The following is a 27,729-nucleotide window of genomic DNA, read 5'->3' as shown; positions in this document are numbered from 1 at the left end:
ACATGTATCTGTAACTTGTAGAAATTAAGGATACAGGGTGAGTATGGTTACTCTCCTCAAAGAACACACTGTCTAGTCTAAAGCACAGTAGAGAGTGGCTAGGCTTATAAACATAAAGAAAACCTATTCCGCTTTGAGTTAAAAACCTCAGTTGTAATTATGGGCTAAACAATAATGAATGAGAAAAGAAAACACCCCAATACTTACCAAATGCTTACTATGTATGATGACTTCACTAAGATTTTATTTCATTTAATCTTTAGAGTGCCATCAATTACCAAGATAGAATTCAATTATGTTTTATTCTGGGATTGGAAACCTCAGCCATTATACTAGAAGGTCTTTCTCTAGTCCCATTATGAACTTTTTGAAATCTTCTATCGGTTATACAGTGTTTTGACTGAAGTGAGTAGCAACAAAATATAACTAAGAAAAAAATACTATGATTAAATGCAAAGAAGATTATGATTCTATTGGTCACCAGTAGGAAAAAAAGAAGACTTTTATATATATTCCAAAGGACAGTTGTGATATATAAGGTCTAAAATATTACCGGGGATATGACAGAAATAGCAGTCTCTTTGTAGAGTTCTTACTAACAAAATTGTTCTTCAGTGTCTTTTGAGGTCTTAGTGTTTTTTGGTATAGCACCTTGTTAGATATGATAGCCAAGACTGAGCATGTTGAATATTTTCTAGTTAAAGCAATGCTTTTCTTATAATAGATATAAAATATTACTAGATGAGTTAACTAGTTAACTAAATGTTATTTTGCTACTCTAATGTCTGGATAACAAAAGCACTATGTGTGTATATGTAATAATTTTCCTAGCCACAGATGATGGCTGTTCTAAATAAATAAAAACTTAACTCTTCAGCAAATTTCAAAAGAGTAAATTTAGTGTTACATTTGTGTCTTCTACCTTGGGCAGTTTTTTTCTTAAGATTTATTATCTTATTCCAGTTAATAAGTAGATTCAGTTATGTTACTAAATCTATCTAACAAAAAATGTACAGGTCCTACTTAAGATTCGGTTCTGTACCGATGAACTTCTCTGTATTAGTTTATGTGAGTATGTGTTTGGTTTGCTTGAAGCACATAAAGTTCGGACTTGACTTCTTGAATGATCTTGACTTGAATGTAAATATAGCTTAATACTATGAGTTTAATTATGGTTGAGGTAGTAATCAGTTTAAATGAAGTTATTGCTTATATCTGTCAAAATAGTTATGCTGTAAAATATCCCAGAATTATCTGTGGTTTTTCAGTGTATAGTTAATAATGCTCTGTCAGAAAAGCACCAAATTGTGGATTTCATTTTAATCTATATAAGTGTTCCTAAGAAATCAACTAATTCCTTAAATACACTACTTTAATTTATTACCCTTTGGATGTTAAGACTTTAGAAAATATATTAAGTGATGATTTTGCTTTTCTGCACAGGTATTTTCTGAGGTTGTGGTGTGTGATAAGCAAAGGCTGAATTTTTCAGTAGGTTAAGAAAAATAATGTCCACTTTTGTTCTGAGTTCTAAAACCAGTACTAATCAGGAATGTGTCATTCAACTCTTCTATTGTTCACCTCTCTAAAGGTGAATATTTATTTGGCTGTTTACTAGATACATCTCTAGCTCATTCTAAAAAAAGGCAAGGTAGTTACAAAATACATATTTAAGAGAAGAAAACCAAGATGTTGGAGAATGTGTAATTACTAAAATTAGGTATAAATTAGATCTTTTTATAATTGTGCAATGAGAGAACAAAAATAATATCATATAGGATTTAAGAATAATATTCTTTATTGTATAAATGAAAATAAGACTTTAATGTTCTATATTTTTCTAAAAGAATGTATATTTTAGTTCCACTTTGATTCAGAGATTTTTTTTTTAACATCTTTACTGGAGTATAATTGCTTTACAATGTTGTGTTAGTTTCTGCTGTATAACAAAGTGAATCAGCTATATGTATACATATATCCCCATATCCCCTCCCTCTTGTACCTCCCTCCCGCCCTCCCATCCCACTCCTCTAGGTGGTCACAAAGCACCGAGCTGATCTCCTGTGCTATGCAGCTGCTTCCCACTAAGTATCTATTTAACATTTGGTAGTGTATATATAACAATGCTACTCTTTCACCCTGTCCCAGCTTACCCTTCCCCCACCCCGTGTCCACAAGTCCATTCACTACCTCTGTGTCTTTAATCCTGCCCTGCCCCTAGGTTCATCAAAACCTTTTTTTTTTTTTTTTTTAGAGTCCATATATATGTGTTAGCATACGGTATTTGTTTTTCTCTTTCTGAATTACTACACTCTGTATGACAGTCTCTATGTCCATCCACCTCATTTCAAATAACTCAGTTTTGTTCCTTTTAATGGCTGAGTAATATCCATTCATCTGTTGATAGACACTTAGATTGCTTCCATGTCCTGGCTATTGGAAACAGAGCTTCAGTGAACATTTTGGTACATGACTCTTTTTGAATTATGGTTTTCTCAGGGTATATGCCCAGTAGTGGGATTGCTGGGTCGTATGGTAGTTTTATTTTTAGTTTTTTAAGGAACCTCCATACTGTTCTCCATAGTGGCTGTACCAATTTACATTCCCACCAACAATGCAAGAGGGTTCCCTTTTTTCCACACCCTCTCCAGCATTTATTGTTTGTAGATTTTTTGTTGATGGTCATTCACAGTGGTGTAAGGTGATACCAAAATGTGGTTTTGATTTGCATTTCTCTAATGATTAGTGATGCTGAGCATCTTTTCATGTCTTTATTGCCAATCTGTATATCTTCTTTGGAAAAATGTCCATTGAGATCTTCCACCCATTTTTGGATTAGGTTGTTTGTTTCTTTGATATTGAGCTGCATGAGCTGCTTGTAAATTTTGGAGATTAATCCTATGTCAGTTGCTTCATTTGCAAATATTTTCTCCCATACTGAGGGCTGTCTTTTCGTTTTGTTTATGGTTTCCTTTGCTGTGCAAAAGCTTTTAAGTTTCAGTAGGTCCCATTTGTTTATTTTTGTTTTTATTTCCATTTCTTAAGAAGTGGGTCAAAAAGGATCTTGCTGTGATTTATGTCATAGAGTGTTCTGCCTATGTTTTCCTCTAAGAGTTTGATAGTGTCTGGGCTTACATTGAGGTCTTTAATCCATTTTGAGTTTCTTTTTGTCTATGGAGTTAGGGAGTGTTCTAATTTCATTCTTTTATATATAGCTGTCCAGTTTTCCCAGCACCACTTATTGAAAAGGCTGTCTTTTCTCCATTGTATATTCTTGCCTCCTTTATCAAAAATAAGGCGACCATATGTACATGGGTTTTCTCTGGGATTTCTTTCCTGTTCCATTGATCTATATTTCTGTTTTTGTACCAATACCATACTGTCTTGATTACTGTAGCTTTGTAGTATACTCTGGAGTCAGGGAGCCTGATTCCTCCCACCCTGTTTTCCTTTCTCAAGATTGCTTTGTCTATTTGGGGTCTTTTGTGTTTCCATACAAATTGTGAAAGTTTTTGTTCTAGTTCTGTGAAAAATGCCAGTGGGAGTTTGATAGGGATTGCACTGAATCTGTAGATTGCTTTGGGTAGTAGAGTATTTTCACAATGTGGATCCTTCCAAGCCAAGATCATGGTATATCTCTCCATCTTTTTGTATCATCTTTAATTTCTTTCATCAGTGTCTTATAGTTTTCTGCATACAGGTATTTTGTCTCCCTAGGTAGGTTTATTCCTAGGTATTTTATTCTTTTTCTTGCAATGATAAATGGCAGTGTTCCCTTAATTTCACTTTCAGATATTTCATCATTCGTGTTTAGGAATGCAAGGGATTTCTGTTCATTAATTTTGTATCTTACAACTTTATGAAATTCATTGATTAGCTCTATTAGATTTCTGGTGGCATTTTTAGGATTCTCTATGTATAGTATCATGTCATCTGCAAACAGTGACAGCTTTACTTCTTCTTTTCTGGTTTGCATTCCTTTTATTTTGTTTTCTTCTCTGATTGCTGTGGCTAAAACTTCCAAAACTATGTTGAATAATAGTGGTGAGAGTGGGCAACCTTGCCTTGTTCCTGATCTTAGTGGAAATGGTTTCAGTTTTTCACCATTGAGGACGATGTTGGCTCCGGGTCTGTCATATATGGCCTTTATTATGTTGAGGTAAGTTCCCTCTGTGCCTACTTTCTGGAGGGTTTTTTATCATAAATCAGTGTTGATTTTTGTCAAAAGTTTTTTCTGCATCGATTGAAATGATCATATGGTTTTTATTCTTCAATTTGTTACTATGGTGTATCACACTGATTGATTTGAGTATATTGAAGAATCCTTGCATCCCTGGAATAAACCCCACTTGATCATGGTGTATGATCCTTTCAATGTACTGTTGGATTCTGTTTGCTAGTATTTTATTGAGGATTTTTGCGTATATGTTCATCAGTGTTATTGGCCTGTAGTTTTCTTTCTTTGTGACATCTTTGTCTGGTTTTGGTATCAGGGTGATGGTGGCCTTGTAGATTGAATTTTGGAGTGTTCTTCCCTCTGCTATATTTTGGAAGAGTTTGAGAAGGATAGGTGTTAGCTCTTCTCTAAATGTTTGATAGAATTCGCCTGTGAAGCCATCTGGTCCTGGGCTTTTTTTTATTGGAAGGTTTTTAATCACAGTTTCAATTGTAATGCTTGTGGTTGGCCTGTTTATATGTTCTATTTCTTCCTGGTTCAATCACAGAAGGTTGTGCTTTTCTAAGAATTTTTCCATTTCTTTGTCCATTTTATTGGCATATAGTTGCTTGTAGTAATCTCTCATGATCCTTTGTATTTCTGCAGTGTCAGTTTTTTCTTCTCCTTTTTCATGTGTAATCTATTGATTTGAGTCTTCTCCCTTTTTTTCTTGATGTGTCTGGCTAATGGTTTATCAATTTTCTTTATCTTCTCAATGAACCAGCTTTTAGTTTTATTGATCTTTGCTATTGTTTCCTTCATTTCTTTTTCATTTATTTCTGATCTGATTTTTATGATTTCTTTCCTTCTGCTAGCTTTTTTTTCCTTCTCTCTCTTATTGTTTTAGGTGTAAAGTTAGGTTGTTTATTTGAGATTTTTCTTGTTTATTGAGGTAAGATTGTATTGCTGTAAACTTCCCTCTTAGAGCTGCTTTTGCTGCATCCCATAGGTTTTGGCTTGCCGTGTTTTCATTGTCATTTTTTTCTAGGCATTTTTTGATTTCCTCTTAAATTTCTTCAGTGATCTTTTGGTTATTTATTAGCATATTGTTTAGCCTCCATGTTTCTGTGCTTTTTACAGATTTTTTCCTGTAATTGACATCCAGCCTCATAGCTTTGTGGTCAGAAAAGATATTTGATATGATTTCAATTTTCTTAAATTTACCAAGGCTTGATTTATGACCAAAGATATGATCTATCCTGGAGAAGGTTCCACAAGCACTTGAGAAGAAAGTGTATTCTGTTGTTTTTGGATGGAATGTCCTACAAATATCAATTAAGTCTGTGTGTTCTAATGTGTCTTTTAAGACTTGTGTTTCCTTATGTATTTTCATTTTGGATGATCTGTCTTTGGTGAAAGTGGGGTGTTAAAATCCTCTACTATGATTGTGTTACTGTCGATTTCCCCTTTTATGGCTGTTAGCAGTGGCCTTGTGTATTGAGGTGCTCCTTTGTTGGGTGCATAAATATTTACAATTGTTATATCTTCTTCTTGGATTGATCCCTTGATCATTATGTAGTGTCCTTCTTTGTCTCTTGTAATAGTCTTTATTTTAAAGTGTATTTTATCTGATTTCAGAATTGCTACTCCAGCTTTTTTTTTATTTCCATTTGCATGGAATATCTTTTTCCATCCCCTCACTTTCAGTCTGTATGTGTTCCTAGGTCTGAAGTGGGTCTCTTGTAGACAGCATATATATGGGTCTTGTTTTTGTATCCATTCAGCCATTCTATGTCTTTTGTTTGGAGCATTTAATTCATTTACATTTAAGGTAATTATCAATATGTATGTTCCTATTACCCTTTTCTTAATTGTTATGGGTTTGCTATGGTAGGTCTTTTCCTTCGCTTGTGTTTCCTGCCTAGAGAAATACCTTTAGGATTTGTTGTAAAGCTGGTTTCGTGGTGCTGAATTCTCTTAACTTTTTTTGTTTGTAAAGATTTTAATTTCTCTGTTGAATCTTAGTGAGATCCTTTCTGGTTAGAGTAATCTTGGTTGTAGGTTTTTCTCTTTCATCACTTTAAATATGTCCTGCCACTCCTTTCTTGCTTGTAGAGTTTCTGCTGAAAGATCAGCTGTTAACCTTATGGAGATTCCCTTGTATAGTATTTGTTGCTCTTCCCTTGCTGCTTTTAATATTTTTTTGTATTTAAGTTTTGATAGTTTGATTAATATGTGTCTTGGTGTTTTTTTCCTTGAATTTATCCTTTATGGGACTCTCTGAGCTTCCTGCACTTGATTGACTATTTCCTTTTCCATGTTAGGGATGTTTTCAACTATAATTTCTTCAAATATTTTCTCAGACCCTTTCTTTTTCTCTTCTTCTTCTGGGACCCCTATACTTCAAATGTTGGCGCATTTAATGTTGTCCCAGATGTCTCTGAGACTGTCTTCAATTCTTTTCATTCTTTTTACTTTATTCTGCTCTCTGGCAGTTATTTCCAGTATTTTATCTTCCAGGTCACTTATCCGTTCTTCTACTCAGTTATTCTGCTATGGATTCCTTCTAGAGTATTCTTAATTTCATTTATTGTGTTGTTCATCACTTTTTGTTTGCTGTTTAGTTCTTCTAGATTCTTGTTAAATGTTTCTTGTATTTTCTCCATTCTATTTCTGAGATTTTGAATCATCTTTACTATCATTACTCTGAATTCTTTTTCATGTAGACTGCCTATTTCTTCTTCATTTGTTTGGTCTGGTGGGTTTTTACCTTGCTCCTCATCCCCTGCATATTTCTCTGGTTTCTCATTCTTTTTAACTTACTGTGTTTGTGGGCTCCATTTCACAGGCTGCAGCTTTGTAGTTTCCATTGTTTTTGGTGTCTGCCCCCAGTGGATGATGTTGGTTAAGTGGGTTATGTAGGCTTCCTGGTGGGGGGTACTGGTGCCTGTGTTCTGGTGGGTGGGGTGTATCTTGTCCTTCTGGTGGGCATGGCTGCATCCGGTGGTGTGTTTTGCAGTGTCTGGGAACTTAGTATGACTTTAGGCAGCCTCTCTGCTAATGGTTGGGGTTGTGTTCCTATCTTACTAGTTGTTTGACATGAGGCATTGAACACTGGAGCTTGCTGGCCATTGGATGGAGCTGGTTCTTCGTGCTGAGAAGATCTCTGAGAGCTCTGAGAGCTCTTTCCAATTGATGTTATGTGGGGCCGGGAATTTTCTTGTGGTCTAATGTCCTGGACTTGGCCTTCCCACCTCAAAGACTCAGGCCTGACCCCTGGCTGGAGCCCTGGCTGCCAGCCACATGGCTCAGAAGAAAAGGAAGAGAGGAAAACAAAGAAACAAAACAGACAGAACCATAGTATAATTGGTAAAAGCAAACCAGTACAGACAAAATCACACAAAGAAGCATACACATACACAATCAGAAAAAGAGAAAAAGGAAAAATATATATATATTATAAAAAAGGAAGAGAGCAATGAAACCAATAAGCAAATCCACCAATGATAATAAACACTAAATACTATACTAAGATAAAAATAAAACCAGAAACAAATTAGATGCAGTATGCAAACCCCAAGTCTACAGGTGCTCCCAAAGTCCACTGCCTCAATTTTGCAAACATTCATTGTCTATTCAGGTATTCTTCAGTTTCAGGGTTTATCAAGTTGACTGTGGGTATTTAATTTGTTGCTCCTAAGGCTGCTGGGAGAAATATCCCTTTCTCTTCTTTGTTTGCACAGCTCCTGGGGTTCAGCTTTGGTTTTGGCCCCACCTCTGCAAGTAGGTCTCCCTCAGGTGTCTGTTCCCTGCCCAGACAGGAGGGCGTTAAAGCAGCAGCTGATTAGGGATCTCTTGCTCACTCAGGCTGAGGGGAGGGAGGAGTATGGTAGTCATAATTGGAATGTGGGGTGAGCCTGTGGCAGCAGAGGCCGGCATGATGTTGCAACAACCTGAGGTGCACCATGTGTTCTTCCAGGGAAGTTGTCCCTGGATCTTTTGACCCTTGCAGTGGTGTGCTGCAAATGCTCCAGGGTGGTATGGATAGTGACCTGCTCTTGCACACAGGACTCTTGCTGGCAGCAGCCACAGTGTTAGCAGTTCATGCCCATCTCTGCGGTCTGAACTGATAGCTGCAGCTCACGCCTGTCTCTGGAGCCTGCTTAGGCAGTGCTCTGCTTTCTGTGGGCACACTGGGAAGGAATCCCCTCTCCTCACACACTCCAAAACAAAGGTCTCTTGCCTCTCTGACAGGTACAGACTTTTCCTGGACTCTTTCCCAGCTAGCTGAGGTGCTCTATCTCCCTTCACTCTGTCTTCATACAGACAACTCCAGTCCTCTCCCTGGGGTCTGACTTCTAAAGCCTGAGCCTCAGCTCCCAGCCCCAACCTGCCCTGGTGGGTGAGCAGACAAGCATCTCAGGCTGGTAAGTGCTGGTCACCACCGATCTTCTTTGTGGGAATCTCTCTGCTTTGCCCTCTGCACCCCTGTTGCTGCACTCTCCTCCATGGCTTCAAAACTTCCCCCACACACACCCACCATCTCTGCCAGTGAAAGGCCTTCCTAATGTATGGAAACTTTTCCCCCTTCACAGCTCCCACCCAGAGGTACAGGTCCTATCCCTATTCTTTTGTCTCTCTCTTTTCTTTTGCCCTACCCAGGTACATGGAGATTTTCTTGCCTTTTGGGAAGTCTGAGATCTTATGCCAGCATTCAGTAGGTGTTCTGTAGGAGTTGTTCCACATGTAGATGTATTTTTGATGTATTCGTAGGGAGGAAGGTGATATCCACGTCTTACTCCACCACCATCTTGAAGGTCCGATGTTCCATATTCTTAAATGTAGCATTTCAATTTTCCCTTCCAAAAAAACAAAAGCATATTTTAGAGATAAGTCAGTGAAATCCAGATAACTCACTTTAAACATTTTGATTCTTAAATGAATTTTTATTCTCCTTATGATGAAACAACCTTTTCCTCCTACCCTGAGAAAGTATTTTTAAAAAATTAACCATTGGGCTTCCCTGGTGGCGCAGTGGTTAAGAGTCTGCCTGCCGATGCAGGGGACGCGGGTTCATGCCCCGGTCCGGGGGGATCTCGCGTGCCGCGGAGCAGCTGGTCCCTTGAGCCATGGTGGCTGGGCCCATGAGCCATGGCCTCTGGGCCTGTGCGTCCAGAGCCTGTGCTCCGCAACGGGAGAGGCCACAGCAGTGAGAGGCCCGTGTACTGAAAAAATAAATAAATAAATAAAATTGACCATTATTTATTAACCTTGAAATTTTGTCCCATCTTGATTATATAATACCTCTTATTATTGCCTATTTTATACTTCATTTTTTTTATTAAAGACAAATTGCAGATATGCAGATCAAAAGTGTACATAGAATTCAAGGTGATTAACTTAGTAGTTAGATCATTGTGATAATGAAGCCAGCATTCTACTTTGATCCTGTAAGGGACAATTTAGTATTAAGCTCCATGAGGACAGAAGCTTTATGTTCTCAGTGCTTAGAACATTGCTTGGCACCTTGTAAGGCCAAAAATATATTTATTGAGTGAAAAACATACTGCAATAGTGGATAGACCTCAAATCTCAGTAACTTATTAAGACAAAAGTTTATTTCCTGTTATACAAAGTCTAGAACAGGTTGGTAAGGACCCTCCTCTATCTGGTGACTTAGGAGTTTTGTCTTCTATCATCTTGTGACTCAGGAACTGCCATCTTGTGATGTCCAGTTAAGGCATCACAGTGTGGAAAGACGTGGATTGTAGAGGCACACCTCTTAAATGCCTCTGCATTTAGATGATACCTGCCACTTCTTCTTGTAGTCCACTGGCCAGATACAGCAACTTGGCCCCAACAGAACTGCAAGGGAGCTGGGAAATGTAGTAGAGCATGTGGGTAACCACAAAGCAACTGTCTTCACCACAAATGAAAACACAGAAAAGTAATTTATTACCTGACCATTCTAAACCCTGTTGGTTATACATTGATTTTATAGTAGTATCATAGTGCCTTGGGATGGCACTATGTTATCTAACTTCTCAAAAATAATGATAACTGTAGTAGTAGTATTAGTAATAATAATAACAACAAACAACTTTAAAAAAAATAAATTTATTTTATTTATTTATTTTTGTCTGCGTTGGGTCTTCATTGTTGTGCGCGGGCTTTCTCTAGTTGAGGTGAACAGGGGCTACTCTTTGTTGTAGTGCATGAGCTTCTCATTGCTGTGGCTTCTCTTGTTGGGGATCACAAGCTCTAGGCACGCGGGCTTCAGTAGTTGTGGCTCATGGGCTCTAGAGTGCAGGCTCAGTAGTTGTGGCACACAGGCTTAGTTGCTCCACAGCATGTGGGATCTTCCTGGATCAGGGCTCGAACCCATGTCCCCTGCATTGTTAGGTGGATTCTTAACCACTGTGCCACCAGGGAAGCCCAACAACAAACAGCTTTGTTGAGAGTTTCCTATAAGCTTATACCATGCTAAGAGCTTTACATAGATTATCATATTTAACTTTCCCACTAATCAAAAGAAATAGATTACAGGCATACCTTGTTGCATTGTGCTTCACTTTATAGTACTTCACAGGTACTATTTTTTTACAAATTGAAGTTTTGTGGCCACCCTGCATTGAGCAACTCTATTAGTGCCATTTTTCTAACAGCATTTGCTCACTTTGAGTCTCCGTGTCACATTTTGGTAATTCCCACAGTATTTCAAACTTTTAAACTATTATTATATTTGTTATTATATTCTGTGATGGTGATATTTGATATTACTATTGTAATTATTTTGGGGGGCACAATGAACTGGGCCCATTTAAAATGAGGACCTTAATTGATAAATGTTGTGTGTTCTGACTGCTCCACCAGCAGGCTGTTCTCCTGTCTCTCTCCCTCTCCTTGTGCCTCCCTATTCCCTGAGACACAAGAATATTGAAATTAGACCAATTAATAATCTTACAATGCCTTCTAAGGATTCAAGTGAAAGGAAGTGTTGTATATCTCTCACTTTGAATTGAAAGCTAGAAATGATTAAGCTTAGTGAGGAAGGCATTGAAAGCTGATATAGGCCAAAACCTAGGCCTCTTGTGCCAAATAGTTAGCCAAGTTTTGAATACAAAGGAAAAGTTCTTGAAGGAAATTAAAATCACTACTCCAGTGAACACACAAATGATAAGAAAATGAAACATCCTTATTGCTGATATGGAGAAAGTTTTAGTGGTCTAGACAGAAGATCAAACCAGTTACAACATTCCCTTAAGCCAAAACCTAATCCAGAGAAAGGCCCTAACTCCCTTCAATTCTATGAAGGCTGAGAGAAATGAGGAAGCTACAGGAGAAAAGTTTGAAGCTAGCAGAGGTTGGTTCATGAGATTTACGAAAAGAAGATATCTTCTTAACATAAAAGTGCAAGGTGAAGCAGCAAGTGCTGATGTAGAAGCTGCAGCAAGTTATCCAGAAGATCTAGCTAAGATAATTAATGAAGGTGGTGATACTGAACAACAGATTGTCAACATAGACAAAACAGCCGTCTATTAGAAGAGGATGCCATTTAGGACTTTCATAGCTATAGAGGAGAAGTCAATGCCTGACTTCAAAACTTCAAAGGACAGGCTGACTTTCTTGTTAGGGGTTAATATACCTGGTAACTTTAAGTTGAAGCCAATGCTCATTTGCCACTGAAAAAGTTCTAGGGCCCTTAAGAATGATGCTAAATCTACTCTACTTGTGCTCTAAAATGGAACAAGCCCTAGATAACAGCACATCTGTTTACAATATGGTTTACTGAATAATTTAATCCCACAGTTGAGACCTACTGTTCAGAAAAAAGATTCCTTTTGAAATATTACTGCTCATTGACAATGCACCTGGTCACCCAAGAGCTCTGATGGAGATGAAATTAATGTTGTTTTCATGCCTGTTAACACAACATCCATTCTGTAGTCCATGGATCAAGGAATAATATCCAGTTTCAAGTCTTATTATTTAAGACATATTGTAAGGACATAGCTGCCATAGACAGTGATTCCTTGATGGATCTGGGCAAAGTAGATTGAAAACCTTCTGGAAAGGATTCACCATTCTAGATGTCATTAAGAATACTTGTGATTCAAGGGAAGAAGTCAAAATATCAATTTAACAGGAGTTTAGAAGAAGTTGATTTTAACCCTCATGGATAACTTTGAAGGGTTCAAGACTTCAGTTGAGGAAGTAACTGCAGATATGGTGGAAATAGCAAGAGAACTAGAATTAGAAGTGGAGCTTGAAGATGTGATTGAATTGCTGCAGTCTCATGATAAAACTTTAACAGATAGGGAGCTGCTTCTTATGGACGAACAAAGAAAGTAGTTTCTTGAGAAGGAAACTACTCCTGGTGATTATGCTGTGAAGATTGTTGAAATGGCAACAAAGGATTTAGAATATAACATAAACTTAGTTGATAAAGCAGCAGCAAGATTTGAGAGGATTGACTCCAACTTTGAAAGAAGTTTTACTGTGGGTAAAATGCCATCAAACTGCTTTGCATGCTACAGAAAAATCATTCATAAAAGGAAGTCAATCGATGTGGCAAACTTTACTGTTATCTTATTTTGAGAAATTTCCACAGCCTCACCAGGCTTCAGCAACCACCACCCTATCAGTCAGCAGCATCAACATTGAGGCAAGAGCTTCCACCAGCTAAAACATTATGACTCGCTGAAGGCTCATTATGGTTAGCATTTTTCAGCAATAAAATATTTAAAAGTTAAGGTATGTATTTTTTTATACTTAACAGACAACAGTATAGTGTAAACCTAACTTTATTTTATTTTATTTTATTTATTTATTTTTGTGGTATGCGGGCCTCTCACTGCTGCGGCCTCTCCCATCGCGGAGCACAGGCTCCGGATGTGCAGGCTCAGCGGCCATGGCCCACAGGCCCAGCCGCTCCGCGGCATGTGGGATCCTCCCGGACCGGGGCACGAACCCGTGTCCCCTGCATCAGCAGGCGGACTCTCAACCACTGTGCCACCAGGGAAGCCCTGAAGCCTAACTTGTATATGCCCTGGGAAACCAAAAAATTCGTGTGACTCACTTTATTGTGGTGATCTGGAACAAAACTCACAATTTCTCCAAGATATGCATGTACTGCCCTCATTCCGTAAATAAGGACACTAGGGCTAAGATTGTGAAAAGCTTGCCCAGGCCCTCACACTAAGGATTCTTAGATAAAAGCTGAATTTTTACCCTTTGCTGAAATCCTTACTCTAGGATTTCTCAAGTGCAAAATGAAAATACTAAATCTTACATGAAATGATTTATTAGATACTTAGCACAGCATCTGGTCCTAATACTAGCTTGGTGCTTAGTAGATATTCAAACAGTACTAGCTGTCTTCCTTTATATATAAAGAACAGGCAGGCAGAAGCCATGCCTGCCTGCTCTACTATTGATTATTCTTATGTGCTTTTTCACATAATTGAAAATTGTGATTAAACATAATGTAAGTCTTAGAGTTTTTACTGCATTACTGATTTATAATAAGCCATTGATTCCACAGAGTAACCATCTCTGGGCCAATCAACATAACAGTGATGTAGATTCCACACTGTAATCCTCCTTGAAGAGTAACACTTCAAGAAGTTGAATGGGGAAAATATACTCAGGACAAAACAAAATCTAATCCTTAATGTCTTTAAGGATTGTCTCAAATATCCCTCTTTAAAACTAATATGTAGATAATTTGATTCGGATTTTAAATGGATTGAACACATGCCTTTCTGCCATAACAAACAGAGTAGCAGGCATTGTTTCTGCTGACTTTATATAACAATCTTGGAGGGGCAAGAGCAACTCAACATGCTGGCCATAACTGTAAGACTGAAGAGCTCAATATCATTTGTGTCAAAAGCAGAATCACCACTTTTGTCAGATACTTTTCAGTATCCAAACGACAAAATAATACCCAACAGATTGACCAGTTCATTTTCTGGAGAGGCATTTTGTAGCGAATTCGTGTTGGCTATCCTGTTGAGCTAGATCAATGTTACATCCAGAGCTAGATCAATGTTACATCCATAGCATCTTCAATAGTCCCTGGCATATAGTAGGTGCTCAATAGACATTTAACAAATTCTAGGCAGCTCTGAAAATCCAGCTTTCCATCAACAACACAAGATTGTCCACTTCAACCCTGAATTGTTTAGTGTTATGTTCAAACTCCAGGCTGGGACAATTGATAAATGAAAGAGAAGGATATGTTATTCACTCATCTCTCTCAAGCTCTATTCCTACAGCTCACCTTATCATAAGAAAACCACATCACTGTTCTAAGTTATTTTAGCTGAACTAGTGAATGGTTTAGTAAAAGAAGAACACATGTTTTGGAGTTGGACAAACTTTAATTCATATTAATTGGTGCCACTAATCAATGGTTCCAAGACTTTGAGCCAATTAACAGCTCTGTATGCCACTTTCCTCATCTGCTGTTAGTGTTAAATATAGTATTTAACAGAATACAAAGTTCACCTTTACTAGGTAAGTGACTAATGCTGGTTCACCTTTCTTTCTCCCCTTGTCTTATTGAGAGTTGATATCATATAAGTCATATGAAGCATATTTCTATGTCTTTGATGAAAAAATACTGTATCTACTGCCTGTTGTTTGATTCCAGGGTTATTATATAAAGAACTACTGAATATTTTTTCCCGGGGTTGAGCGCTAGAGAAATTTTACCTTTCCTATGAACTACTGTATGGTATACTTTATGAAATTAATGAATCAAAACTTGCCACTCACTGTGGTCTTGTTGTTGTCATGTTTTTCCTTTGGCTTGCTGGAAGCATGACACTAACGTTTGTGCTCAAGACAGTAGATGTTCAAAACTTAAGTCTTCTGGTAAAACAGTCATCTCTCAGCCTGCTTTATTTGACATTTATTCTTAAAACTGGATTTAATGGTTTTGTTGTTTCTATATCTTTTATGGTGAGCTGCACAAATCCTTTTTGTAACCACACAGAATACAAATAATAAATGAATGAAGGAATAAAATGACTTGGTTTCATAGGTGTTAAGTGCAGAACTAATCCAGACTTGGTGCTCTTTTCAGCTGAAACTGAAAGTTTTATTCAAGAGAAACTAAGGAAACTTAACATCTAAAAATTCTTAAACCTTAATGTTTCCTGCTCAGGAACTGACTAGCAGTAACACAGGCCAGTCATGCACAGGTGAAAATGGGGAGGGAGTGAAATACAGGTTATTATGTCCGAGAAAAATGCAATCAAAGCTTTGGACACCTGCAGGATAAGATCAGTAATGTGGGACATTTTTCTTTTCAAACTCCATAGCTATGGGCTAGCACCTGAACTGATGATAGGAATCATGACACAAGCCCTTTCTTATAGGTCTGTGTAATATGCTGTCTTTTCACAGAACAGATTATATTCAGATTTCCTCTCTGCCTATCAAACTGCCAGCAGCAATAAAGTCTTCTTTGAATTTAGCTTAAAATTTTTGGGGGAGATGAGGGGCAGGGAGGAAATGAGTTTGCTTTGAATGTTTTCAAAGAAAATTTTATTATGTCAATATAAAATAAATCATTGAGTCATTTAAATATAAGATTAATATTCAGTGGGGGAATGAGTTACTTTTAAAATTAATTTGAATCAATGGTAGAGTAGACTATTCTAAATCTGTAGTTATTTTGAGCCGTATTGATCTCCAAAAGTCACCACTGTGATGTTTTTCATTTTTAATATAACATTTCTGATTTATAATTAATTTAATCAACATCTTAATTTTTTCTCTGGAAAAACACTTTTCATTTTGACGAGCATTTATGAATACTTGTGAGTTTCATACATTCCTCCCATATGTTTTAGTATAAATTTAATATAACTAGATGATGGAATGTTTATTTTCATGAGATAATTGAGAGAAAATTGACTGGACACTTTATTGTAATTGTGAGATAGGAAAACACATCCCAGGGAAAATGACATCTGGGCCTGCTTATAGAGGTGCTGATACTAAGGAAAGTCATCATGGCACTATTTTTAACTTCCACATCCTTTGTTTACTTGGTTTGACCTGCATTTCCTCCAGTTTTTGCCTCTCCAACTAGCCTTTTTTGAATGGTGACATCTCTTGCATCTACTGTTCTTTAAAATAGTGGTTCTTGAAGTGTGGAACTTGTTAGAAATACAAACTCTTGGCCTTATCTTAGTCCCACTGAATCAGAAACTTTTCAGTGGGACTCAACAATCTATGTTTTACAAGCTCCTCAGGTAGTTCTGAATCATATTAAAACTTCAGAATCCCTGCCTTAAACTATTGTCCAGTCATGCCTTCCCAATACGAATTTCTGATCCTTCCTGTCTTGGGTTCAAATCATCAGTTCTGTGATCTGAATAGGAATATACTAAAACATATAACGGGTGAAAAATCTCTTCAGCATTGATAATATTTTTCCATAGTGTGCTTAATGGCATATTTTCATAGGCTTATTTTTAGAGAAAAGTTTATATTTGAACTTTATAATCATGATAAGACTGCATGGAAATTGAGGAAGGAAATTTGTGGTGTGTGTGTGTGTGTGTGAATTCACAGATTTTACAATGATGATTTTTAATCTTATTCTGAGAAATTATATGCTTTCAAATGGATAAAAAAATCACTGAGTAGCTTTTATTTTAGAAAATGTGTCAGGGCATTAGATAATTCATTTGAATAGCTTTTATTTGTTTCTTTTTGACTGGGAATACTTTTGTAGCTAAAATTTTGCTCTTGGTCTAAGCTCTATGACTGTTTTAACCATTTTACCAAACTACCACCAAGTCTGTATATAACTTCCCCATTACATGAAAAGTCCTGCTCCAGGTATGCACTGGGAAAAATTACAGGGTACTTCTCAGGTGTGTGAACAATTGCTGTGATGAAATGATATACTCCATTATAGCACTTGGCCAGCTGGTGACCTGTCCTGAGTACCAAGACTTCGTTAGTTCTTGAGTCTGGAGCAGCAGATGTCTTTCAAATACTTGAATCTGAGATGTAGAGTAATCCTTGTCCTAACTAGGACTCTGGTTTCCAGTTTGTGTTTGCCATGAACAATGGAATTTGGCAATACGTAAAGACACCAAGTGTGTGTTCCCTGATGCAGAAGCAGAAATATTATTTCTGCTTCATAATAAGTGTTTTACTTTCCAAATATCTCAGGCAGAGATATGTGATCTGTTTCACAGGCTTCAGGCGGTCCTTCCACTCCAGTGTGTTACTCTCAATATGCATCAGAATACTTCGAAGCCTTATTAAAACAGAATGTTGGACCCGAGTTCCTGATTTAATAGGTGTCGGGTGGGAGTGAGCAGCCTCATTTCTAACAAGTCTACAGGTGATGCTGATACTGATGCTCCAGGGAGCACACTGTGAGAATGATTTTCTAATGCTGCCTTTCTCAAAGTCAGATCCTCAGATCCTCAAATCAGAATCACCTGGACTGCCTAGTAATCTCCAGATCCTCAGGACCTATGCTGAAGACCTGAATCCAAATCTCCAAGGTTTTGTCAGTGATTTGTATTTTATCAAGCTCCCCATGTAGTTCAAATGTGCACTCACATCTGAGAACAAGTTAGAGGGGAGGACTGGGCATATGGTTAGCCAGAGAAAACACAAATCAAGTCTCTTTCCAACATTACCAATTTTATACCATGACTTGGCATTCATGGTTGTTTTATACATAGTAGTTGGATGCATTAATGATAATGAATGACTGCAGGCAATTAGTTGCTACTCCCTGTTTGCTCCTAGCATCTTTTCTTTATTCTGTTATAAAATATATTTTCCATATTTTAACTACTTGCTTATTTTACTGCCTCCATCTAGATGGGGGAACTTATCTTTTTTTGTATCTCCAGTGCCAGAAGTCTAGAACATCAAGGTCATTACATATGATTACTACATACATGCAAAGCAGTTGGAATAGCAACATTTCAGAGGTGAAGAGAATATGTGGGGAAAGGGAAATAGATTACTTAGGTTCGATGAGACTAGTGTGTGCTAAGAATTTTGTGGGTGGTCAGAAACTAGAGTAGTACAGGATGTGAAGGGTCAGAACATGACAAATGGCAAGTCGGGCACTTTGTACCAAATTAACCTTGACAGATGAAGTTCCTTTTTTAGTCTAGCTCCAGTTGCTTTTTTACCTTTCCTTGCCAAGGGAAAAAAATGACTTTAGTAGGGTTAGTTTACTGATACATTCAAAAAGTCTAGCTTAGAAATGGACAATGGTGTAGAGGACAGTTCCTGATACTGTAGTTGAAATAAAGGATCGTTATAATGTTCTTGTTTCTGCTATTGTCCACACCCATTGTCTAAATTCTAAACCCTGTTTAGTCTCCATGAATGGGCTCACAATGCCTTGATTCTTAATAGCGTTGTTTAATTTCCTATTCTGTACTTTATAGGCTGCCTCCTGGAGTTCAGACCTCTCATGATTGTATTTGTGAATTACCTGAATTTTCAGTCTCTGTCCAAACAACCTAGATTCCTAATTTATAGTCCACTCTGTTCTTTGAGGTCTGTGTGCATTTGTACTGGATTGTTGCTAGCATATGTCTCCTAGTCATAGGCTGGTGCCTGTCACGACTGTTCTGCTCTCAAGCCCATCTGGGGTCTTAAGGTTCTTGTACTAGATTTGTAGGTTTTGCCACCCTTGTCCACAAAGTCCCCATTGTATTCTCCTCATTACTAATGCTGCCTGTCCCTCATCCAAGAGCATACAGGGCAAATTAGTTTGTACTCCCATTTCAATTTTTAAATTAGAAATGAAATGCCGAAAATGTCTAAGGAAATGGCTTTATTACCAACTACAGGTCCAGAGCCTAATGAGGTTTAAATCTTCTTTCAGATTATGTGAGAATTAGATTTTCAGAGGTCAGTATATATTAAAACCATACAAAGACCTTTAGTTTAGATTCTGGGCTCAGAACATTAAAGCCAGTTTTGTTTTGTTTTTTACTAATTAAAGCTTTGACCTACTCAAAAGATGTAAGTATGTAATTATTCATTGTGGGACTTCATTGGGGAATGTCCCACTCATTGCAGGACAACCAGCATTGGTTGATAAGCCACATCTTCTATTATTGTGGCACACCAAAACATGCCCACAGATCTCCCAAATGCCTGCTAAGGGTTAGTGTCACCTCTAAAGAGGACCACTGGTTTAGACTATTCAATTTTCAAGTGCTGGAACTGGGAAAGAACCCACAGAGCATGTGAGTGCTCAAAACCTGAACAAAATCAGCAAGAAAGAGATGAATGACTATTGGGTAAACATCTGCCAGTGTGTGCCACAAGGAAAAGGCTAGATAGTATTCTGTAAGGTTCCTTCTCACTACAGAATCCAAACTATTTAATGTCATAAAAAGCAATGTAAGATCATTTATGGGTAAATAATCATCATGGATAATGGATATTTACATTATATATATTCATAAATCATGATTCAAAATAGCAATTTCTTCAATTGCTAAATATAATTAATAGAACTTCTCTTATTGATAAACAAAAGATATAGCAATTGAGATACTTAAAATCTAAGCTGGAAATAAATAAAAAAGCTGTCATGTGGCATTTTAGAACAGTGTTAGTGACTAAAATTTTTCAATGTTTAATGCAGTAGCATTTTTGGTATCATTGAGAGCAAATGAAGTCAACACTATTTAATTCAAATTTGCCTAATTAAAACTATGCATTATTTTATATTTCAGTTCTTTCTGAGAAAAGGGTGTAGATACATTCTTTCATTCTTCCTCATATGGCTTTTATAACAGATGATCAGGGATCACCTCTGAAGTACCTAACATAGTCTCTGGGACCAGTATATGTTCAGTAGGTGTTTGCTGCATAAATAAATGGTTTTAATGAAACATTTCAGAAAAGACAATGCAGATCTAAGAATATTTTTATCATAAATAGTTTTAATATTGAAAACAAATTTTTCTTTGCTGTTTTTCTGAGATATTTTACTCCAGGTTATCTTACATGGACTAATATATATATTTTTTCTGTGTTAAATGCAGGTTTATATAATGATTACAGATGACAAAGTATTAGTAATCATTGAAAGAACAGGCTTTTCTGTATCTCATTGTCATCCTGGTTTTTCTCTTATCTCAAGTTGTTGTTGTTCTTTTTCACAGGGATTCGATAAACAAGTGGATGTGTCATATATTGCCAAACATTACAACATGAGCAAAAGCAAAGTTGACAACCAGTTCTACAGCGTGGAAGTGGGAGACTCAACTTTCACAGTTCTCAAGCGTTACCAGAATCTAAAGCCCATTGGCTCTGGGGCTCAGGGAATAGTTTGGTAAGTGGGATGGATTTAACTTCTATTTTTAGAAGGAACATGCTGTATGTGTTGACTACATACACAACACAAATACACAAACACAAATAAATAGCATGACTTGAGGGGGAAAAATCCATTCTACCAAAGAAAAATAAATCTATGAGCCTTATTAGCAATTTACTACCCATTGGCTAACAATATGTACATCTTTGCTTGTGACTAGTTTTTCTAGTCACAGAAAAATCCATTATGCAACAACCATAGAGAAACCAAGAAAACCAGAGGTTTTCTAGCTGTTGCTAAAGCATTTAGAAAATTTTATTTGGATGTTTTCACAGCAAGAAATGAGGAAATATGTGTTCAGATAACCAGCAAGTAAAATTCCCTACAGTCTGAAGAAGTATAAATGAGATCTCAAATGTTCCAGTGACTTTTAAAGTTCAGTGTTTAAAATTCAGTTGCCTATTAGAAAAAGTGGCATTTAAAAAAAAAGTTTGTTGAATATTTCCAAAATGGAAAGATTTTGAGCTCCTTAGTAACTACTCTTTTATGACATTTTGAGTGGCAAATTGAAATGATGAAAAATCAGGATATGACTTACCTGTTATAAAACTCTTGCAAAAGTGATGATAGATTGATAAGGATTTTTTTTAGGTAGTTTTAACTTGCAGTTTAGCAACCAAATGTATTTAGTATGAACTTATTAGTATAATAATTTACAGTTTGGTGGCTCACAACTATAAGTAAAAATTTAGGGCATGAACTATAAATATACATGTATATTTATATTTATTTATAAAGGATATTTACTTATAACAATATATTATGTGAATTACTATTAAATTAATAATATCCATTTAAAAACAAAAACATCCCTTTTAAGAGAGGAGATGAAGTTGAAATAAACATTATTTTTAAATAGATTTTGTTTTAAAACTCCCTTTTTCCACTCATTTGATTTTTCTTTCTTTTTTTTAGTGAAAGAAATCTAACAGGGTACAATTATTTTTCAAACCTTCATTTTATATTTCATAAGATGATTCTAAAATCTGGTTCACTTCATTTTTAAACATTTTTTTTGTTTTCTTAAGACTAGTTTTTAGAGCAGTTTTAGGATCACAGCAAATGGATAGGAAGGTACAGAGATTTCCCATATATCCCCTGCCCACCCACATACATAGTCTCCCCCAGTATCAACATCCCCCACAAGAGTGGTACATTTATTACAACTGATGAACCTACACTCACACATCATAATCAACAGAACCCATAGTTTACATTAGGGTTCACTCTTGGTGTTTTACATTCTATAGGTTTGGACAAATGTAGAGTGACATGTATCCATTATTATGGTATCATACAGAGTATTTCCACTGCCCTAAAAATCCTATATACTCCACCTATTCATCCTTCTCCCTACCCCCAACCCCTGGCAACCATTGATCTTTTTACTGTTTCCATAGTTTGCCTTTTTCAGAATGCTGTGTAGTTGGAATCAAACAGAATATAGTCTTTTCAGATTGGCTTCTTTCACTTAGTAATATGCACTTAAGTTCCCTTCATATCTTTTCATGGATTAAAAGTTCACTGAGGGCTTCCCTGGTGGCACAGTGGTTGAGAGTCCGCCTGCCGATGCAGGGGACACGGGTTTGTGCCCCGGTCTGGAAAGATCCCACATGCCGCAGAGCGGCTAGGCCCGTAAGCCATGGCCGCTGAGTCTGCACGTCTGGAGCCTGTGGTCCACAACAGGAGAGGCCACGGCAGTGAGAGGCCCGCGTACCACACACACAAAAAAAAGTTCACTGAATAATATTCCATTTTCTGGGTGTACCTTAGTTTATTTATCCATTCATCTACTTAGGACATCTTGGTTGCTTCTGAGTTTTGGCAATTATAAGCAAAGCTGCTTTAAACATTTGTGTGCAGATTTCATGTGGACATAAATTTTAACGATTCACTTCATATTGACAACTCATTTTAAGTTCACTCTCAGTGCTTAGTCAGTGCAAATGGCAGAAGTGCCTGGTTGGTGCACTACTAAATAATTTACTAGCACTTAAACCTCATTTATCAAATATACCAATGCTTTTATTGAAATTCACCGAGTAAATTCCAATCTTTCCTAATGTCAATCAGTAGTTGTTTCTGCAATTTGAAGATGGAACATTTTAATATTTTAGAATAATGGGCCAAGCCTTTTATTTTGTAGATAAACAGCTAAGTAAATTTTTATTTTCAATGTTTATTTATTTATTATGGTGCAAGGATGCAGGTGAACCTCTTTGTGACACAAAATAATTTCAAGGTGTGGTAGGCAAAATAATGGTCCCTCAAAGATGCCCAGACCATAATTTCCAGAATTCTTGATATGTTATCTTATATGGCAAAACTTTTGACATATAACTTTAAGATTAAAGGCCTTAAAATGGGGCAATTATCCTGGAATATCCAGGTGGGACCTATCTAAACATATGAGTTCTTAAAAGTGGGAAGAAAGACAGAAGAATGGGTCAGAGAGATGCAATGAGAGAGAAGGAATAAGAGATTCAAAACATGAGAGGGACTTGCCTTATTGTTGCTGGTTTTGAAGATAGAGGAAAAGTGTCATGAGACAAGGAATGGGGTGGCTTCTAGAAGCTGGGAATGGCCCTCAGCTGCCAATTAGCAAGCAAATGGAGACCACAGTCATACAACCATGAGGAATTGAAATTTGCCAGCAAACCCAAATGAGCAAGGAAACATATTTTCCTCTAGCACCTCCAGAAGGAACTCAGCCTGCTGATATCTTGACTTTAGCCCCGTGAGACTCATGTAGGACTTCTGACCTAAAGAGCTGCAAGATAATAAATTTATGTTGTTTGAGCAGCTAAGCTTGTGGTGATTTGTTGTGGCATTAATACTAATACACATAGTATAGTAAAGATTCTACTATTAAGATGATTGCTATTCTTCAAAAAGCTGGCACACTGAACTATAGTGTTGTCAAAGGAAGGAGTTCAAGGTGCCTCTGTCAACCCTCCCCAAACTGTGAAATTCCCTTTTTCCTTCCAAGTTGCATCTTTTACCCTAGGTTATATGTGACCAATGCTAGGAGGACAAAGTGTGTTTGGGAGAGACCAATAATAATTATTAGTAAGGTTCAATTTATTTTCTAGATTACAAGATATGTTTATATTTTCTTCTGCATTCTACTGGATGGCTTGGATGCCACTTAGAGAGTGGGAACCCTGTTTAAGAGGTCACTGCATTCATGAAGAACTTTCAAAGAGAAATAGAAGATAAAACAAACCCAAAAATTCTTATGAAGGAGGAGAGATAGGAGATGGAGAAAACAGTGATTCCTAGCTACCTTTTTTAAATGGAAAATTGTAGAACATGAGAAAGTTTTTCTAAGATCCTCAGTTTGGATGCTCAAATATTCATTGGAATTGTTTCATTTTCTTTCAAATAAAACTGCCACGAAAATGAGAACTACTAATAAAAGGAAGATTTATTTAATGATTCAAAAATAAGCCCAAAGCAACATTTTGCTTAAAAAGTTAACAGATTGTCCTGGAAAGATTTGAAAATCTACTAGTACTAATAATTTTGTATGTTTTATAGGGCATATTGGGCTTCTATTTCTCCTTGTACAGGATGGATATCTCATACAAGGTCTTAGGTATAATAACTGAAATAAACTCCAGTAAATAAAATGTCCTTGAGCAAAATTTTACTCCAGGCTTACAATAAATTTATCAGCAAATTTGTCAGTAAAAGGACACCTGAATTCCAAAATGTTAGCCTTGGAGTTTCCTGAGATTATTATTAATCTTTTAGTCAGTAGCTGAAGGAAATAAAACTAGCAAAGATGAAGTTGAAGGGGCAGAAATGGGATGGCATGTTCCTCAACCTCATCTTCAGTCTGCCACTCTACCATGGGCACAGATGCCACAATTCCAGCACATTCCTTTCTGGACATGAATATAGTTGTCTCTTCCTCAACCTAACTTTGAGTTATCTTTGTTTACTTATTATAACCTGGGTTTGTAATGTACTATTTTTCTTGAAGATCTATTTTTGTAGTAATTTGTCCTCTCTATCAACCTGCCTTATATTTAATTTCCTTCCTATTGTCTTTTGTCAATGGGGAGTTCATCCATTTCTCTCACACTGAACACGCATCCATCCCCCAGCATGCTTGTAAAATCCACACCTTTCCTCTGTTCATGAAAACTCAGATTTGCATATTTTGAACGTCCCACACAACCCTGAGTATAGTAATTGGGAGAAATGGAAACTCAGTATCTGGGGCACTCAGAAGGAGGTGGAGGGCAGACAGTGTGAAACAGATGATTTATTTATTTTACTTTATTTTCTTTAGAGCAGGAATAAGACATGGACGAAGCAAATCCAAAAGAGATGCTCATCAGCAATTCTTTTATTTTGGCGTATATTACTATAAAATTCTGTGTGTGTGTATTAGAAGGATTTTTACTTTCAGGTATAATTGTTGATATATTGGTACTTATGTCACAGAATCTCCATCCTCCTAACTTGTTTGAAATGGATTCTCATTTCTCCTGCTCCAGTTGCCTTAAACTTGTTATTGGTTTCTTACACTTTGTCTCCTCTCTTTGGATGACTTCACTGCTTACTGTTTATCACGAAAGCAAATAGGCAGTACTAAAATATCTTCAAAAAGAATTCACCATTATCAAGCTATTTTTTCATTCACCATGGATGATAGACCAACTATATCAGTATTAAGAATCATTAAATAAAATCTAATATGAAATCTTTTGGAATAAGTAAAAAATTTATTTCTACCACGAAGGAAAAAATGAACGTTATCTATTGAAACAAAAAGAAACAATGATTATTCTCCTTCTCCATGTGAGCAAAGAAGTCCTCTATAGTTTCCTAGGTGGGGAATTGTAAAGTGATCTAAAAAATGTGTTTTTAACAACAGTAGTCAGGAGCCAGATGAACAAATCATTTCAGAGCATTTTTCTTTCTGATCATCAAAAGAGGATTGCATTAGCATTGTTTCTACTACAAGCTCCAGAACAAAAAAAGAATGTAGGAAGGAATCAACAGCAGGGAGTTCATTATCTTCTCTTACTTCTGTCCTGCTGCTGCTTGCCAAGCCAAGAAACATTTCTATTTTCTCAATTCTTTCTCCAAAGATGATTTAAACTGACAGTGAAAGTGGCGGCAAAATTCAACGACCAACTATAGCATAGAAAACTTGCAAAATTTGGTCTGCCCCTTAACTGAAAAGAGCTGATTGCACAGTTTTAAATGACAAGACGTAAAACCATATTCTTTCTTTCTTGGGCTTGTTCTCTTTGTCATCTACATGTAATTAACTTGTAAGCAGTCCCAGTCCAATTTTGCAAGGTGATCTTTTACAAGATATTTATGTCAAAGATGTAAGCTTAATACTGAAAAAGCATAGATTTATAGTGGCTTATTGTAAAAAATCTGTACCTCGAAAATTAAGTATTTAGAAACAAATGCTATATACTGTATATTAACTAAACTTTCCTAAAATTCCAGTTAGAGCAGGATGATATAGAATAGAAATAATTGTAGTCATAAGATGCCCTGGAAATAATGCAGTGGATTGATCTATCTTAAATTATATATATATTCATATGTTTATATACAAAATGAATATATAACAAATACATAATTTATAATATATTACATATGTATATATAATTTATATACATACTAACCCAATGAATTAGTTTATCTTAATTGAATTTATATGCTATATATTTTACACACATGTATTTTATGTATATAGGATATGAATTATTTTGTTTTTCACAAAAATTAAAAAAAATCATTTCCAGTGAATGTCCTTCAGCCAGTGGTCTGTAGCAACAAGCTCCTATGCAGATAAACAATCTAAGATTTAAATTGCCAGTCATGTTCAGCAGAACCTTGGGTGTTCACATATTCTTATTCCATCACCCTCCTTTGATAAGTGGATATTGGTGAGTATGGTGAGCCTGCCTAGCAAAGTCCTATCAGCCCAGTCAAGTTAAGTGTTAGATAGACTGAAGAGAAGTCTTGAGTTCCTGTACCTGTGGCTTTTTTTTTTTTTCTATTTACTATGGGTGTGATCTACCTTGAAGGAGGACAGGGATAGAAAACATTCTGTAAGAAACATTGTGATCCAGGAAACTTAGTTACAGCATTTTATCTAGTGGGCCCTCCTTGGCTCAGCATCTGAAACTGCAGCTATATTATCTTTGTACATATGTATACACATGTGTTTGAATCTTGTTTACTCCCAAATAGGATTTAAAGTGATGGAAAAAGATAGATGTGACTTAGTATCCACCTAACATAAGGGATTTGAGGGAAGATGGTAACCCTATCCCTCGGAGTAGAGTCTCCTTAAGGGTAATGATATGTGATAAGGAATATAGTCTAAGTTGTTGACTGAGGGGGTAGAAGGAAAGGGGTTTTCTTTGTGGTTTGTTTTGCTTTTGTTTTTTAAAATGTGGAACATAGTTTGAATATTTGCCTTCCTATTTCCACATAGTACTAGTAAGTAGAAATACTCTGGGTGAGGCAGAGTGCTCATCAAAAACCAAACCAAACACAACAATCTAACAGAACCAAGACCCAACCCCCCAAAATCTCTGAATTTGTTCAAATACTCAAAATAATTACTGATAATAGTGCCAAGTCAAGAGACGTTAGTAGAACAATCACCATCCGTGGAATCTTCTTCAAATAATAGCTTCTATATGCTTTAAAAAATGGTTTATGGAAAGTCCCTCTTTTTTAATGTGCTCATTTTCATTAAAAAAAAGACATTATTGACTCATTGATGCTTTTAGCAGCTTTTCTCATCTTGGTGATGAGCTGGAGCTATTCTATCTAGACTCTGATTTAATCACCCTTGAAATAATGGCACACATTTACAAAATGACTGACAAAGGTTAGGAGATATCTGTAGATATACACCAAAACAAAAGAGTTTGAACCTTGACCATGTTAGGGTATATGATGGAAAGCTAGTCAATATCTATTTATTGCTGATTAAGATTGGGAGGGAAATTAATTAAGTAAATTATCTGAATTCTGTAAAATATTTGCACATTTAAATATTGATTCAATTACAGATACTTGAAGATACCTTATATTATCATGTTCAGTCATTATATTTATAGATATACTTACACCTTAGAATAATTGAATTTCCCATTGTGCTTTATCAATGATAGTATTTAAC

The 27,729-nt window shown here is 36.5% G+C and overlaps 1 protein-coding gene across 3 annotated transcripts in view; it reads left to right on the top strand.

The window, feature by feature from the left end:
* The window catches only part of MAPK10 (mitogen-activated protein kinase 10), a 189,572-nt gene that overhangs the window by 20,129 nt on the left and 141,714 nt on the right, over positions 1–27,729 (top strand). For 2 of the 3 annotated variants that reach the window (XM_060093479.1, XM_060093461.1), the window contains one exon: positions 20,341–20,510. In XM_060093479.1, the coding sequence (XP_059949462.1) occupies positions 20,341–20,510 (170 nt within the window). Of the gene's footprint in view, positions 1–20,340; positions 20,511–27,729 lie in introns of those variants that run through there. The other variant, XM_060093470.1, reaches the window with a different exon arrangement.

The sequence above is a fragment of the Mesoplodon densirostris genome, chromosome 1 (assembly GCF_025265405.1).
Source record: "Mesoplodon densirostris isolate mMesDen1 chromosome 1, mMesDen1 primary haplotype, whole genome shotgun sequence".
NCBI classification, from domain to species: domain Eukaryota; kingdom Metazoa; phylum Chordata; class Mammalia; order Artiodactyla; family Ziphiidae; genus Mesoplodon; species Mesoplodon densirostris.
The sequence above is the reverse complement of the archived record's forward strand: the minus strand, read 5'-3'. Positions and strand labels throughout refer to the sequence as shown.